Consider the following 13499-nt stretch of genomic DNA (forward strand, 5'->3'; position numbering starts at 1 on the left):
TCTGAAACAGACAGTCCCTGAGAATAAGAATGAAATCAATGGGATTTATATATAATACCCGATTTCAGCTCAATATATTTGATGGGAAGCCTTAATAACTACAATTCAATGAAGGAACAGGCATGTTTGTGTTCACTAAAACTACTGTAATTCAAGAAGATGGACAAGGCTGGACACTTTGACTTCCAAGCTGCCCTCCTAACCAGGATTTTTTTATTCTAAATGAAAGGTCAATATCACAAGAATACTACAGCTGCAATCTGTAAATGTCTCATTTCATTACTGAAATATTCTCAGACAGAGCCTGATACAGATCCATATTACAATGAATTTCTCCCCCAAAGGTGTTGAGAGCAGCATGGATTCAAGGTCTCCATAGGCTATGAGAAATTATGTTACTAATGGCTGTATATTTAAAACTCTAAATATTAAAATTTATCTAATGAGACTGGCAACTACACAGTCACCGTTCATCCCCCCGATTTAACTCATATTTAATACATTAACTTTAAAATTCCTTACCATAAGGAACAGACTGGATGAATGTGCGCACTAATTATTTTAGCAATGCCTCTTGTCAAGAAATCCCAGATGACAATTCGGCCGTCATTACAGCCAACTGCAAGCAGTGTGCCCCACCTGTTAAAGGTGCAAGTCAGGGCCATGCTGATACAATCCAAAGTTCCATCAGCTTCCTAAAGATTAAAATGAACATAAGAATATAGACAATAATACCCAGGTATCCAAATAATTTCTTAAAGTTTCTCTAACATCTATGATAATTCTCTTGAATTTAAATTATGATGTATACCAAAATAATCTCTATGTGTGTTCTCATATCTATTAAACTAGCCCAAATGGAGAAATATTTATAAAAGCTAACAGAGAATTTTTAGAAACAGATGTGACCAATCCCTTGCATTACAACTGTAACTTCGTACAAATTCTCCGGAAGGCAATTAGGCAAAATAAAACAGGATTCACTAAAAGAGTCATCTTACTGATCAAGTAATCATAGTTCTTGAAATTTATTCCAAGAAAAATAAAACAAAACCCCTGTATAACACTAGGAAAATCAAATAAATTTATATTAATATCAAGCCATTTAAAATAATCATGACTACATTAAACACACTCTAAGTATTACAAAATATTTTTACATGTAAAGCACACTTATACCATACATGTTGATTATTACTATGCAAAAACACTGATCAAAACTATAAAAGCACACAGAAAAAAAATTTACATGAAGGTGATAGTACTGTTTCTGAAAAATGCTTCAATCAAAAGTATTTTTTTAATTTAAAGGGAAATGAACTGTAAGATTTACAACATTATGTTGAAATTTCCAGCCAACATTGCCTATTTACCTCCCCTGCTGCTCAAAATTAAACATTTAGTTCCCTTTTATAGCAAAAGATCATCATATTTAATGCTTCTATTGTCAAGAAAAAAAAAAAAGATGAAAACGTAGTTTCCACTCAAACATAAAAGCTAGGGAGTTACCGTTTTCTAAAATCACAATACAATACTCTTACCTCTGGATAATTCTGCCCAAAGGACTCTGCAACAAAGCAAAGGAAGAAAGTTGATGGAACATGTGCAACATACCAGGAATCCTACAGCTCACAACTGCCGCTCACAGTGTACAGCAGTGGCTTGCAAAGTGTGGATGGAGAACTGGCGCCCTTTCAGGGACTCCATGAGGTCACACCTATTTTCATTATCACACCAAGATGGTATGTGCCTTTTTACTCTCATTATTTCACAAGTTTACAGATGAGTTCTGAGGCTATATGAGCTGTGATACTGAAACAGTATGAATGCAGAATCCAGCCAACTTCTATTGCTATTTAGGCAAACATTAAAGAGATTTATAAAGATGCAAAACAATGCCACTCTTCTCACTAAATAAGTTTTGTTTTAGAAAAGTTATTTTTCATAAAAACGTTATTAATGTAAACATGTAATGGGGTGTTTTTACGGTTATTTTTATGTAACAAACTTTAAAAAATCAAATCAGTCAACTTATCTTAAATCCCAACTACTCTCTTAAAACCTTTATTAAGATCAGCCAACCAACAGGGTTCCCTTCCTAATAATAGTACTAAGGCTGTAACACAATCTGGTAGTTGGTTAAACACACAATTCTCTGTATTAATTTCTTAAGCAAATAACATTTTGGTACAGACATCCCTGAATACTTTTCCTATATTAAATTTGGCATTTATACATTAGTGATAAACATTTTGAGCTATAGTACGATACTGCCTGCTTGTCAGAAGTTTAAGGTTTAGAAGTTTAATGCAGTAGCAACATCTTTATCAGTATTTACTTATGTTATAACCTAAACGTTTTATTAGCATGATATTTAAACTATACTCTGAGAACTACAGATCCAAGGAAGCTGTTTTACATTTAGGACATCCAAATAAGATTTCATCTAAAAAATAAGTTTACTATTTTTAGTTTTGTACCATATGATCCAGCAATTCCACTCCTAAGTATATATTCAAAGAAAATGAAAATACTAACTCAAACAGATACATGCACCTTAACGTTCACAGCAGCATTATTTACAAGAGCCAAGATATGGAAGCAACCTAAGTGTCCATCAACAGATGAATGGGTAAAGAAGATATAGAGTATGTGTATATATATGAATATTTATATATCTATGAATATTTATATAGATAATAAAATATTTCTCAGCCATAAAAAAGAATAAAATTTTGCCATTTGTAACAACATGGATCAATCTGGAGGGTATTATACTTAGCGAAATAAGTCAGAGAAAGACAAATATTATATGTCACTACTTACATGTGGAATTTAAAAAATAAAACAAATGAAAGAATGTAACAAAACTGAAGTAGGTTCACAGATATACAGAACAAACTCATGGTTACCAGTGGAGAAAGGGGAGGGGGAGGGGCAATATAGGGATAGAGGATTAAGAGGTACAAACTACTATGTATAAAATAAATAAGCTATAAGAATATACTGTACAGCATGGGGAATATAGCCAATACTTTATACTAACTTTAAATGGAGTATAATCTACAAAAATATTGAATCACTATGTCATACACCTGAAACTAACATAATACTGTAAATCAACTGTACTTCCATTTTTTTAAAAAAAGGTCTGAAAACCAGTTTTATTACATTTTGTCCTTTATAAAAATTAATAGAAATCAAAACAGTGAAAACATTAAAACTAATCAGAATACAGGCCCTAAAGTTAAGAAAACTAAAAGAAAGATGAAAATAAAGATGAATAATTGCCCCCCCACAAAAGGCAATTATTTTGATTTCTCTAATGTGCACCAGACTTCAGTGTCTGACTGCATTCAAATACTAAAGACAGGAATGAAATGAAAAGCTGAAACCAGATTAAGATAGGTTATTCTGAAAGAACCTTTTTAAAATTACTAAAGTCATACAGGTAGGTAATACAGATATGTGTAATTAAAAAATGATAGCTTCCTCCCTGCAACCCACTTACTAAGGTAAAAGCTTCCATATATTTCTATATGCTTAAACAAACATTAACATATTTAAGGTTTGTTCTTTAAACAAAATACTACACATATTATATGTAATATATGTATTATAATATGTATTATTAACAAAATATCTTATATATATTTCCAAAGCAATAATATAAATCTATATTCACATGATTGAGAGAAAAAAGGAGTATTCATTGAAAAATTAAAAACAAGACAAAAAAACACAACCTAAAAATATGAAGTACTCAGGAAGGAGTAGAGTATGACTTCTGTGTTCAGAGATGGGAAAGCCATATTTAAAATTCTGAGAGGAACTCCCTGGCAGTCCAGTGGTTAGCACTACGAGCTTCCACTGAAGAGGGCACAGTTTCGATCCCTGTTCAGGGAACTGATATCCGGCATGCTGCGCAGTGTGGCCAAAGAAGCAACAACAACAAAAAGATTCGGAGAGAATCCAGAATCCTGGGACCATTTTAATGTATGATTACCCTTCAACACAGATTACCCCTGATTTTGTATTTTTGTTTTATGTTTTAGGTGTTGTGGGTTTTTTTCCCCTTTTTTGGAGGGTCATCCTAGTTAACAGGATTATAACAAGGAGTTTAAAGGAACACAAAGAAAAAGTGTGTATAAAAAAGACTAAGCTCGTCTGGGCCACTTTGGTTGAAGAGCCTGAGCAAGAATGCTGTCAAGTAGGGTTATGGTAGCACAAGGCCACTGCCCCTAGATGCTCAAGGCCACTTTTATATTCTCTATCCTCCCACCATCTAACCACCCATCATCTAACATTTAACATTTTGTTACAATTAGATTCTTAGGCTTGGTTCTAAAGACCATGAAAGGGGGTAAAAAAGATGCCCAAATGTAGCTGCCAAAGAGAAATAAACCCTGGTCGGATTTAACTTCACAGTACACTTGATAATTCAAAAAACATGAATGACACATTTCCAAAACTGATTACAGAAGAAAAGTCCTTGACTGGGTCAATGAGGAAAAAACACATTGAGAGGTTGTTAAAGACCTACCATTAAATTTTTTTTAAATGTTTAATTATAAAAAAACGGACAGCAGGCCCATATGGTTTTATGAGCAATTTCTCCTAAATCTCAAGGTGCAGGTAATTACTATGTTATTCAAGCTATTTCTGAGCAGAAAAAAATATGTATTCGTGTTTTATAAAGCCAACATAGCTGATACCAAAACCTGATAAGATGATACAAAAAGAAAACAAGAGTCTCTTTCACTTAAGAACATAAATAGTGGGACTTCCCTAGTGGCACAGTGGTTAAGAATCTGCCTGCCAATGCAGGGGACATGGGTTAGATCCCTGGTCCAGGAAGATCCCACATGCTGTGGAGCAACTATGCCTGTGTGCCACAACTACGAGCCTGTGCTCAAGAGCTCACGAGCCACAACTACTGAGCCTGCGTGCCAAAACTACTGAAGCCTGCACGCCTGGAGCCCGTGCTCTGCAACAAGAGAAGCCACAGCAATGAGAAGCCCATGCACCGCAACAAAGAGTAGCCCCTGCTCTCCGCAAGTAGAGAAAGCCCGCGTGCAGCAACCAAGACCCAATGCAACAAAAAATAAATAAAATTAAATTGATTCTTTAAAAAAAACCCAAAAAACAGGGCTTCCCTGGTGGCGAAGTGATGGAGAGTCCGCCTGCCAATGCAGGGGACACGGGTTCGTGCCCCGGTCCGGGAAGATCCCACATGCTGCGGATTGGCTGGGCCCGTGAGCCATGGCCGCTAAGCCTGCGCGTCCGGAGCCTGTGCTCCGCAACGGGAGAGGCCACAGCAGCGAGAGGCCCGTGTACCGCAAAAAAAAAAAAAAAAAAAAAAAAAGAACACAAACAGTACAGGGTATTTAACCTCTAGATTCTGCAGAAATGAAAAGTAATTTCTAGCAGTGTATATAAGTATAACCGAATTCTAAACACAAAAAATCTGGAGTTTATTATTCTACCATGTAAGATGGCATAATGGAATAGCAAGGGGAAAAAAAAAAACAGGCCTACTCCAAACTCACTCCAAAGGAACAAACAATAGCACAATGCACTCTAATGTATTCAATATATCCTTGGACGAGAATGTTTAAGAGCCATACAATCCTATGAGTAGATGCTGAAAAAAAAATTTTGCTAAAACTCAATAGCTCATTCTAATAACAGCCACATCTAACAGAAGACTACAATAAATGATAAAAACTATTAACCAAAAACACAACAATTATCATTCTAAAAGGTGAAATATTAAAACCATTCCAATTAGTATCAGCAACTAGAAAGGGATATATCACCATTATTAGTTAATATTCCTCTTAGAGGTTCCAGCCAATGGAATAAGAAAATGAAATAACTGGTTTAAACATTGACTATAAGAGATAAAACTATTTCTTTTGCTGATAACACTGAATACCTAGAAAACACAGAAATTCTAATTTTAAAAACCACCCAAATTAATAAGAAAATAAGGCAAGGTGGTTTGATACAAGAAAAACATTCAAACATTAACAGCTTTTCTTTAGGTTAGCAATTAATATCCAGAAATGAAAATGAAGGGGAAAATTCCACTCACAATGGCTACAAACATAAATATTTAAGGAAAAAATGTAATAAGAAAGACATGCCATGTATGAAGAAGAAAACTATAAAATCTTAGTTAAGGCCGTAAAATATGAATAAGTGAAAAGACAAACTACATTCTGGGGTGGGAAAGCTTAATGGCTTTCTCCAAAAACTAGTAAATTTTATGCAGTTCCAGATGGATTAAAGACAAATGTTAAAAAAAAATCTACATGTACTGTAAGGTTGCTGATATATGATAAAGATAACATTTAAATTTAGTGGGAATTTATTTAATATATAGGGATGGACAACTGACTATCTGAAAGAAAAAACAGCTCCAGTTCCTCTCTCATACCACATATAAAAATAAATTTCAGGTAAATTAATGATTTTTTAAAATCAAAAATCTTAGAAGAAAACCTAGGAGATCCCATGTATAATCTAGGGTGGGGAAGACCTTAACCAAGTTAGGAAAACCGAAAGAAAAGAGAAATACATTAGATTATATAAAAACTGGAACATTTTGCATGGCACAAGTTCCCATAAACAGTCAAAAGATTTAGAAAAAACTGGCAATGCAGATGACGGACAGGAGTTGACATCTACACTATAAAGCAAGTCTATACACCAATAAGGAAAAATGATCAAAAAGAAAAGATAAAGAATGTGAATAAACAAGTCACAGAAGAACAAAATGAGATGGCCTCTAAACAAAGGAAAACATCAAATTCAGAGAAATGTAAATCAAATGAAAAATGAGATGCCATTTTCATCCATCAGACAGGAAAATTTAGAGAGAGAACACCTGCTGGGGGGGAAAGGGATATTGCCTATAAAAATGGGAACTGTTATAGCCGTTTGGAAAAGGAATCTGACAGCATCTATTAAAAGCAAAAATATACATAGTTCTCATCTCAGTAATCCTACAATTGGAAACCTAATCTCCATAGATGTAAACACAACAATGGGACGTAAGAACAAGGGTATTTAAACTATTGTTCTTGGTGGCAAAAAAAAAAAAAAAAGACACCCCCCCCCCCACCGCATTGGAAACAAGGTAAATAGCCATTATTAGTGTAATGGATGAAAAAATTGTGGTATTCAAATATGGATAAATTACACTAATTCTCTTCAAAATTTTTATTGGTGTTACTTAAGTGAAAAAAAGCAAGACACAAAGTGTATATCTCATTTTTTTTTGTTAACATTATGTATATACACACACACACATATAGGCATAGAGAAAAATATGGAAGGAGATACACGGGATTATCAACAAAGAATGGATGAGGCAAGGGAAAAAAAGAACACTTTTTAAAAAAAAGCATTTATAGGGAATTCCCTGGCAGTCCAGCGGTTAAGACTCCATGCTTCCACGCAGAGGGCACAGGTTCAATCCCTGATCAGAGAACTAAGATCCCACAAGCTGCACGGCACAGCCAAAAAATATAAAAGCATTTACAGTTAAGTTAAAATTTGATATCGTGAGTGTGTATCTACACGAACGCATTAAAAATCCTTAGTTCTATTATCTCCTAATGTGTAGGAATAGTATCTCATAAAATTAAGTGAAGAAAGCAAGTTGCAAAAAATGTGTATAAAAAGTTCTATTTCTGTAAAAAAGCAAAAACAAAGCCCTTACAAATTGTATTTAATTATACTCATACGAGCAAGGAAAAGGTATAAAAGGATAAATTCCAGACAGTTACCATTTGGAAAGGAGGAAAAAGGCAATTTTTTCTGTATGCATATTTGTATTGTGTCCACTGTTGTGATAAATATCTACTGTATATGTTAATTTGAAAAGCATGAATTTAAAGAACTTTAATGAGTTTTCTAGACTTAAACTCATGCTGGCTTATCATTTCTTTGAAGTGCTCAGGCCTGCATTTATCATTAGCAGCTACGGCTTACTGAATGCTTATGTGTCAGACTCTGTACTAAGGTCTTCTACATACTGTCTCATTTGATCCTCTCAATTCACTATTGAGTACTATCATACTCCATTTCACAGATAAAGAAAGTTAGGATTAAAGGTTATCCCCAAACTGACAGTTAAAAAGTGGCAAAACTGGAACCTGACCAAGAAACCCTACTCTTAACTATAACTGCACTAAAAAGCCTCTATAATCTTGCCCAAATTTGACCTCAAGGTTACTAGTCTATGATTTGCAAAACACATCTGCCCTTTATTGAAAATAGTCAAAATTCTGCCCATCTTCTTTCTTTCAGCATGTCTTCTTTCCTCTCCCCAACTCTCAAAGATCACCGACATTATTTCACATGCCAAGTTCCTTCAAGGCCAAGGAATATAATTCGACCAAGAGAAGTGAACTAAGTGACCCATCTAAAATCTCTACCTATTGAGGACTCTTCTTGGCCATAACCAATGATCACTTTATTTGTTCAAAAACAAACAAACAAAAATCCTTTTCCCCAGAGAAGGCAAAAGAAAAATAAGAAGTTAAGCATTCCTCATGGAAGCAACCTAAATGCCCATCAACAGACAAATGGATAAAGAAGATGTGGTACATATATACAATGGAATATTACTCAGCCATAAAAAGAAATGAAATTGGGTCATTTGTAGAGACGTGAATGGACCTAGAGACTGTCATACAGAGTGAAGTAAGTCAGAAAGAGAAGAACAAATATTAACACATATATGTGGAACCTAGAAAAATGGTACAGATGAACCGGTTTGCAGGGCAGAAATAGAGACACAGATGTAGAGAACAAACGTATGGACACCAAGCGGGGAAAGCGGCGGGGGTGGGGGGTGGGGGGTGGGGGCGGGGTGGTGGTGTGATGAATTGGGAGATTGGGATTGACATGTATACACTAATATGTATAAAATGGATAACTAATAAGAACCTGCTGTATAAAAAAAATTATAAAATAAAATTCAAAAAAAAAGAAGTATTCCACTTCCCTTTTGCCTATAAACTATAAAAGCCCAGAGTAGGCGCATGAAGATATTTGTTGAGTGTTGAATGAATAATTTTGGTATTACACCATCCAGCCCAACCAAGCATGAAACTTCTTTGCTCTTAGCACTCCACATAATGTTAAAAACCCTTTCTAGTTGCCTCATTTTTACAATCTTTGCCTTCAGTCACATTAGCTTTCCTGACACTATTCTTAACAGCTAGTGCCACCCTCATATATTCACCTTCAGCAACGTGCCCTTCTTTTGTACATGCCTCTTTGGAATCTGAGTTTAGACTGCTTTCAGTGCAAGCACACCAGTTCCCTCAGGTGCCTCCTCCTTTTTTCCCAGTTAGGACCCTTCCTCCAAACTGCCTTTTAGCTTTCTAGGTCTTGGAATAATATCTATTCTCTAAATTGCTGAACATCCACCTCCTTAAAAACTCGGTTACCATGAACTCTAAAATTCCGTGGTTCTTTTCTCCCAGTGGAAGTATTTTCGACTTGCCAACCAATTCCTCCCTACCGTAACAGTTAGGTCCAGAGTAGCAGTTTCCATTCCACTTCCTCAGTCTAACAGGTGATGACACAATCCGCAGCATTTCTTTTTAGAGAAATGCAACTTGCAGGTGGCTAAATAACTGATCTTACCACACCCCAATCTGATGCCATCGCTACCATAATTTCTCTATTTCCTTGGCTCCAGTCTGGCCTCCCTCATCAATCCTTAAGGAAGCTGTACAGCCAACTTTCTAAGCCCCAAATCTCATCATGTCACTTACCTGCTCAAAACTCTCCCTTGTTAAACAATATGCTGAACTCCTAAGTATAATTTTAAAGAGCAATAATCTGGCCCCAACCAGTATTTTCCATTTTATCTTTGACTAAGTCCGCATTAGCACCTGGGACAGAACCTTACATAATCCACCCTAAGCACCAGCTGTAAACTGCTAACCATTTCCAGAATATGTATCACATGTTCATGCCTCAGAATGTTCGCCCCTACTGTTCTCTGCACTGGTAATTACCTTCTCCATTTGTCCCTCTGGAAAAATCCTCCTCCATGTTTACTGTCTGCGTTAAATGGCACTTCCTCTATAAAGTCATCCCCAAATTCTACCGCCAACCCCAACGAGGCAGAATTAATTGCTCTTTCAGCTGGATTCCCATAATGGGGTTCCCACTATTTATTGTGGTTCCATTTCATAGTTATTTGTTTATGCCCCTATCCTCCTAGTTTTATGTATTTATCCAGGGCAAAAGCTGTATCTTATTTCAGTGTTTATCAAACATTAGGAGCCAATCCACCACAAATGGATAAATCATTCAGTGAGCCATACCATAAAAGTTTTTTAATAGATCAGAAGATATCAGAGGACACTGAGCATAACAATTAGTATCATTTTCAGAAACAGTTATATGTGTATGTATGTATAATGGACTGTGATAGAAAATACATTTCTTACGATGAGCTGTAGTAAAAGTAAGTTTGAAAAACTCTTATTTAACTTTTACCTCCAGTGCCTACTGCCTAATACACAGCAAGGGCTCAGAAGTGGTTGCAGAGATAAAAGCATTTGAGAGTCCACGTTAAGAATACATTATCATTCCTTTCCTTTATCTGGCCAGCTACGGTTTGGTATGCTCCCACAATCACATTACTTCTGTTCCTTTCTCCTTTATATCTGTAATAATTAACTTTCTTGCTATAAAACTCAAGTCATTCCCATAGAGATTTATATCTTTTGAATCCAGTCAGCCTTCTTTTAAATTGTCTAACCTTCCAATGCTAAATATTCCTTCCTGAGTTTTACCCACATGAATCTTCTGTATCATACAAGAAAAATCTTTCCCATCTGCTCTTTCTTTCAAGGTATGAGCCTATCTATCACCTTTCCTCCATAGTTAAGTTTTTAAAAATAAACATCAACCCTTTGCCTCCAGTCCATCTCACTCATCTTCCTAAAATCACTGTAACTCAGCTTCTGTTCAAGTTGCTAAGGAGCCCAAAGTTGCCCAAGAACTAAGTAGAGTAGCCCTTTCTCAGCTCTTAGCCTCAACTGCTCTACAACTGCTTCTATGGAAGACACCACACCAACCTGCATTCTCTTCTACCTCTACATGAATAAATATATGAAAAGCACTTGAAAATAGGCCTAGCTCATAGTAAGTACTATGTAACTGTTAGTTGATATATTATCATTTATTCCTCCTCTTATTCCCTAAATATAGATGATTGTCCAAGATTCTGTCCTCAGCAGTTTTCTTTTCTTCCCCTCCCACTTTCTCCCTGGGTCTTATCATCTCCTCACAAGGTTTTGTCTAGCCCACCTGTAGGAAGGTTACAAATCTCTCATAAATCCAAACCCATCTCCTGAACCACAGGCCCACACTCAACATACCCAATGCTAACTGTCTTTTCCAAATGTCCTTAAATGTTTATGAATAGCACCATCACAGTTCCCATCACTTTTCACTTCACTCTCTTCCTCACCACCAGCACCACCACCAGTGCCACTACCACCATGATATGTAGTCAATTTTCAAATTGTCAACTCTACCTTCTCAATGTCTTTTCTTTCCATTTTCTAGTTCAGACCTTCTTTATTCCTCATCTACTCTAGCCCTCCAAATTGGCAGACTCAACTACACACTGTTGTCAGATAAATCTTTTTTTAAAAAAAATCACAGCTCTGATTGAGTCACTTACCAGGTCAAAACCCTTCAATGGATCTGCCCTACTTTCCTTAAAAAGCACAGCTTTTCAGCTGGGTATTCAAAAGCCTCCAAGGAGTAGATGGTACTAATCCCATCTCTTGGCCTTCTCCTTATTCACAGTACCCACAACCTGGCCAAGCCGGAAAATACCTTTAGGACTCAACTCACTGATGTCTTAGCTCAAATGTATTCCTAATAAACACTCCTTCCAATATCTGCATACTTCAGTCTGTCAATATTTTACCAATCTTAAATATCCACTCAAAACTCCAAATCCTCCACAGGTTTGGTTTTTTGGTTGTTTGTTTTTGTTCTTTCTTGATTACCTTTCTTCCCCTGCCCCAAAGATATTCACTCCCTCTTCCAAATGTTCTTAGCCCTTAGTAAAGACTCTTTAAGGCTGGCCATATATACACTAATATGTATAAAACAGATAGCTAATAAGAACTTACTGTATAAAAAGTAAATTTTTTAAAAAAGGGTGACCTATATTCTACAATATAGTATAGCTATTTACATAAATACCTTATTGTCCACACTTAACAAAAAGCTCCTTAAAAGCAAAGACCATTCCTTAAATAGCTTTACAGTCTTTAAGACTGCCAGTATATCTAATGAATTTAACTGTTTTAAAGAGAAACACAACCACTGAAAATAGCAAGTCGCTTAGTTCTTGAAAACCTCAGACATCCTTAGGCTACGATGCTAAATATTACCTAATGAAAACCCAGAAGAACCTACAGTTTATAAACAACTTGGGTAAAGGGTAAGGAGGAAATGAATCAGAGAGGGTGACAAAAGTAAACTGCCTTGTAGTTCACCCCTCAGTGTTTTACACACCGTCCCTGATAAAGACCTTAAATAGAAAGTCAAGGTAACTGGATTCCAGTGCCACCTATATGCCAACTATACCATTTACTTTCTTAGTGCCTTCAAGTCAGTACCCTCTGAGCCTTTTTTAATTTATTCAATGAGGAACTTGTACTAGAAGATAAACACGTTTCCCTCCTTAGGCACCCCATGTTTCTTCAAAACCCCGTGCTTCACCCAAAACCCTGACAAGTGTTCAAAGCTTTACCTCAAGCGTCACTTCCTCAGATTCCTTCCCCCAGTAACTCTGGTCCTGCCTGCTCTGGGCTACTTCAGCACCTGTGATCCTTGTAATCGAAACTAAGTCACAAACTATCTTTCCCTAACGCTTCACAATTGAACTGCAAAGTAGCCTCGGGAGAAGCAATGCATTCCGCTCAGGCAGAAGCTAGGCTTCCTCTCCCTGTTGCTGCTCCATATCAAGGCGCTCAAAAAGACGCATCTAGAACTGTGTCCCTAATGTTGCAGCCTGAGTCCCCTCCGCCTGGGTTCCCTCCTTTCCAGGACCAAAAGGTTCTCTAAGAAGCAGCCATAGTCCTCCTCACCCAGTAACTCGAGGTTCATCCCTGAGGACTCTGGCCGTCTGGTCTCAGCTCCAGCAACGACACCTTCTCTTCCAACCGCTCCCAAAACCTGCGTCTAACTGGGTGACGCCGCAAAGGGCCTGGCACAAGCTCCGGAGACTTTCTGGTTTAGAAGACCCCACGGCTTCCGCTTTCTTCCCTCGCCTTCCTTGTTCTTTCAAGTGGGCTGTCCATATATATGCCTAACCAAAAAGAAAAAAAAACTCTCTCGGAATCACTTGACTATGATATTTTTTAATGGATAAAAATGCTATCGTCACTCAGGTTTTTTTTAAAAGTGCAAGAATTTGGGGCTGTTTTCCCTCGGATCAT

General features: G+C 36.6%; 1 protein-coding gene across 6 annotated transcripts in view; it reads right to left on the reverse strand.

Annotated features, from left to right (window-relative positions):
• Positions 1-13285, reverse strand: part of RBBP5 (RB binding protein 5, histone lysine methyltransferase complex subunit) — a 35186-nt gene extending 21901 nt beyond the window's left edge. For 4 of the 6 annotated variants that reach the window (XM_060129403.1, XM_060129387.1, XM_060129382.1 and 1 more), the window contains exons 1-3: positions 13149-13285; positions 1542-1567; positions 523-695 (exon numbers count right to left, since the gene is read on the reverse strand). In XM_060129403.1, coding sequence (XP_059985386.1) covers positions 523-695; positions 1542-1567; positions 13149-13167 — 218 coding nt within the window. In that variant the 5' untranslated portion in view covers positions 13168-13285. The remainder of the gene's footprint in view (positions 1-522; positions 696-1541; positions 1568-13148) is intronic. The other 2 variants (XM_060129395.1, XM_060129419.1) reach the window with 2 other exon arrangements.
• Between the last annotated feature and the right edge of the window lie 214 nt (positions 13286-13499).

Source organism: Lagenorhynchus albirostris, chromosome 2 (genome assembly GCF_949774975.1).
Source record: "Lagenorhynchus albirostris chromosome 2, mLagAlb1.1, whole genome shotgun sequence".
In the NCBI taxonomy this organism is placed as follows: domain Eukaryota; kingdom Metazoa; phylum Chordata; class Mammalia; order Artiodactyla; family Delphinidae; genus Lagenorhynchus; species Lagenorhynchus albirostris.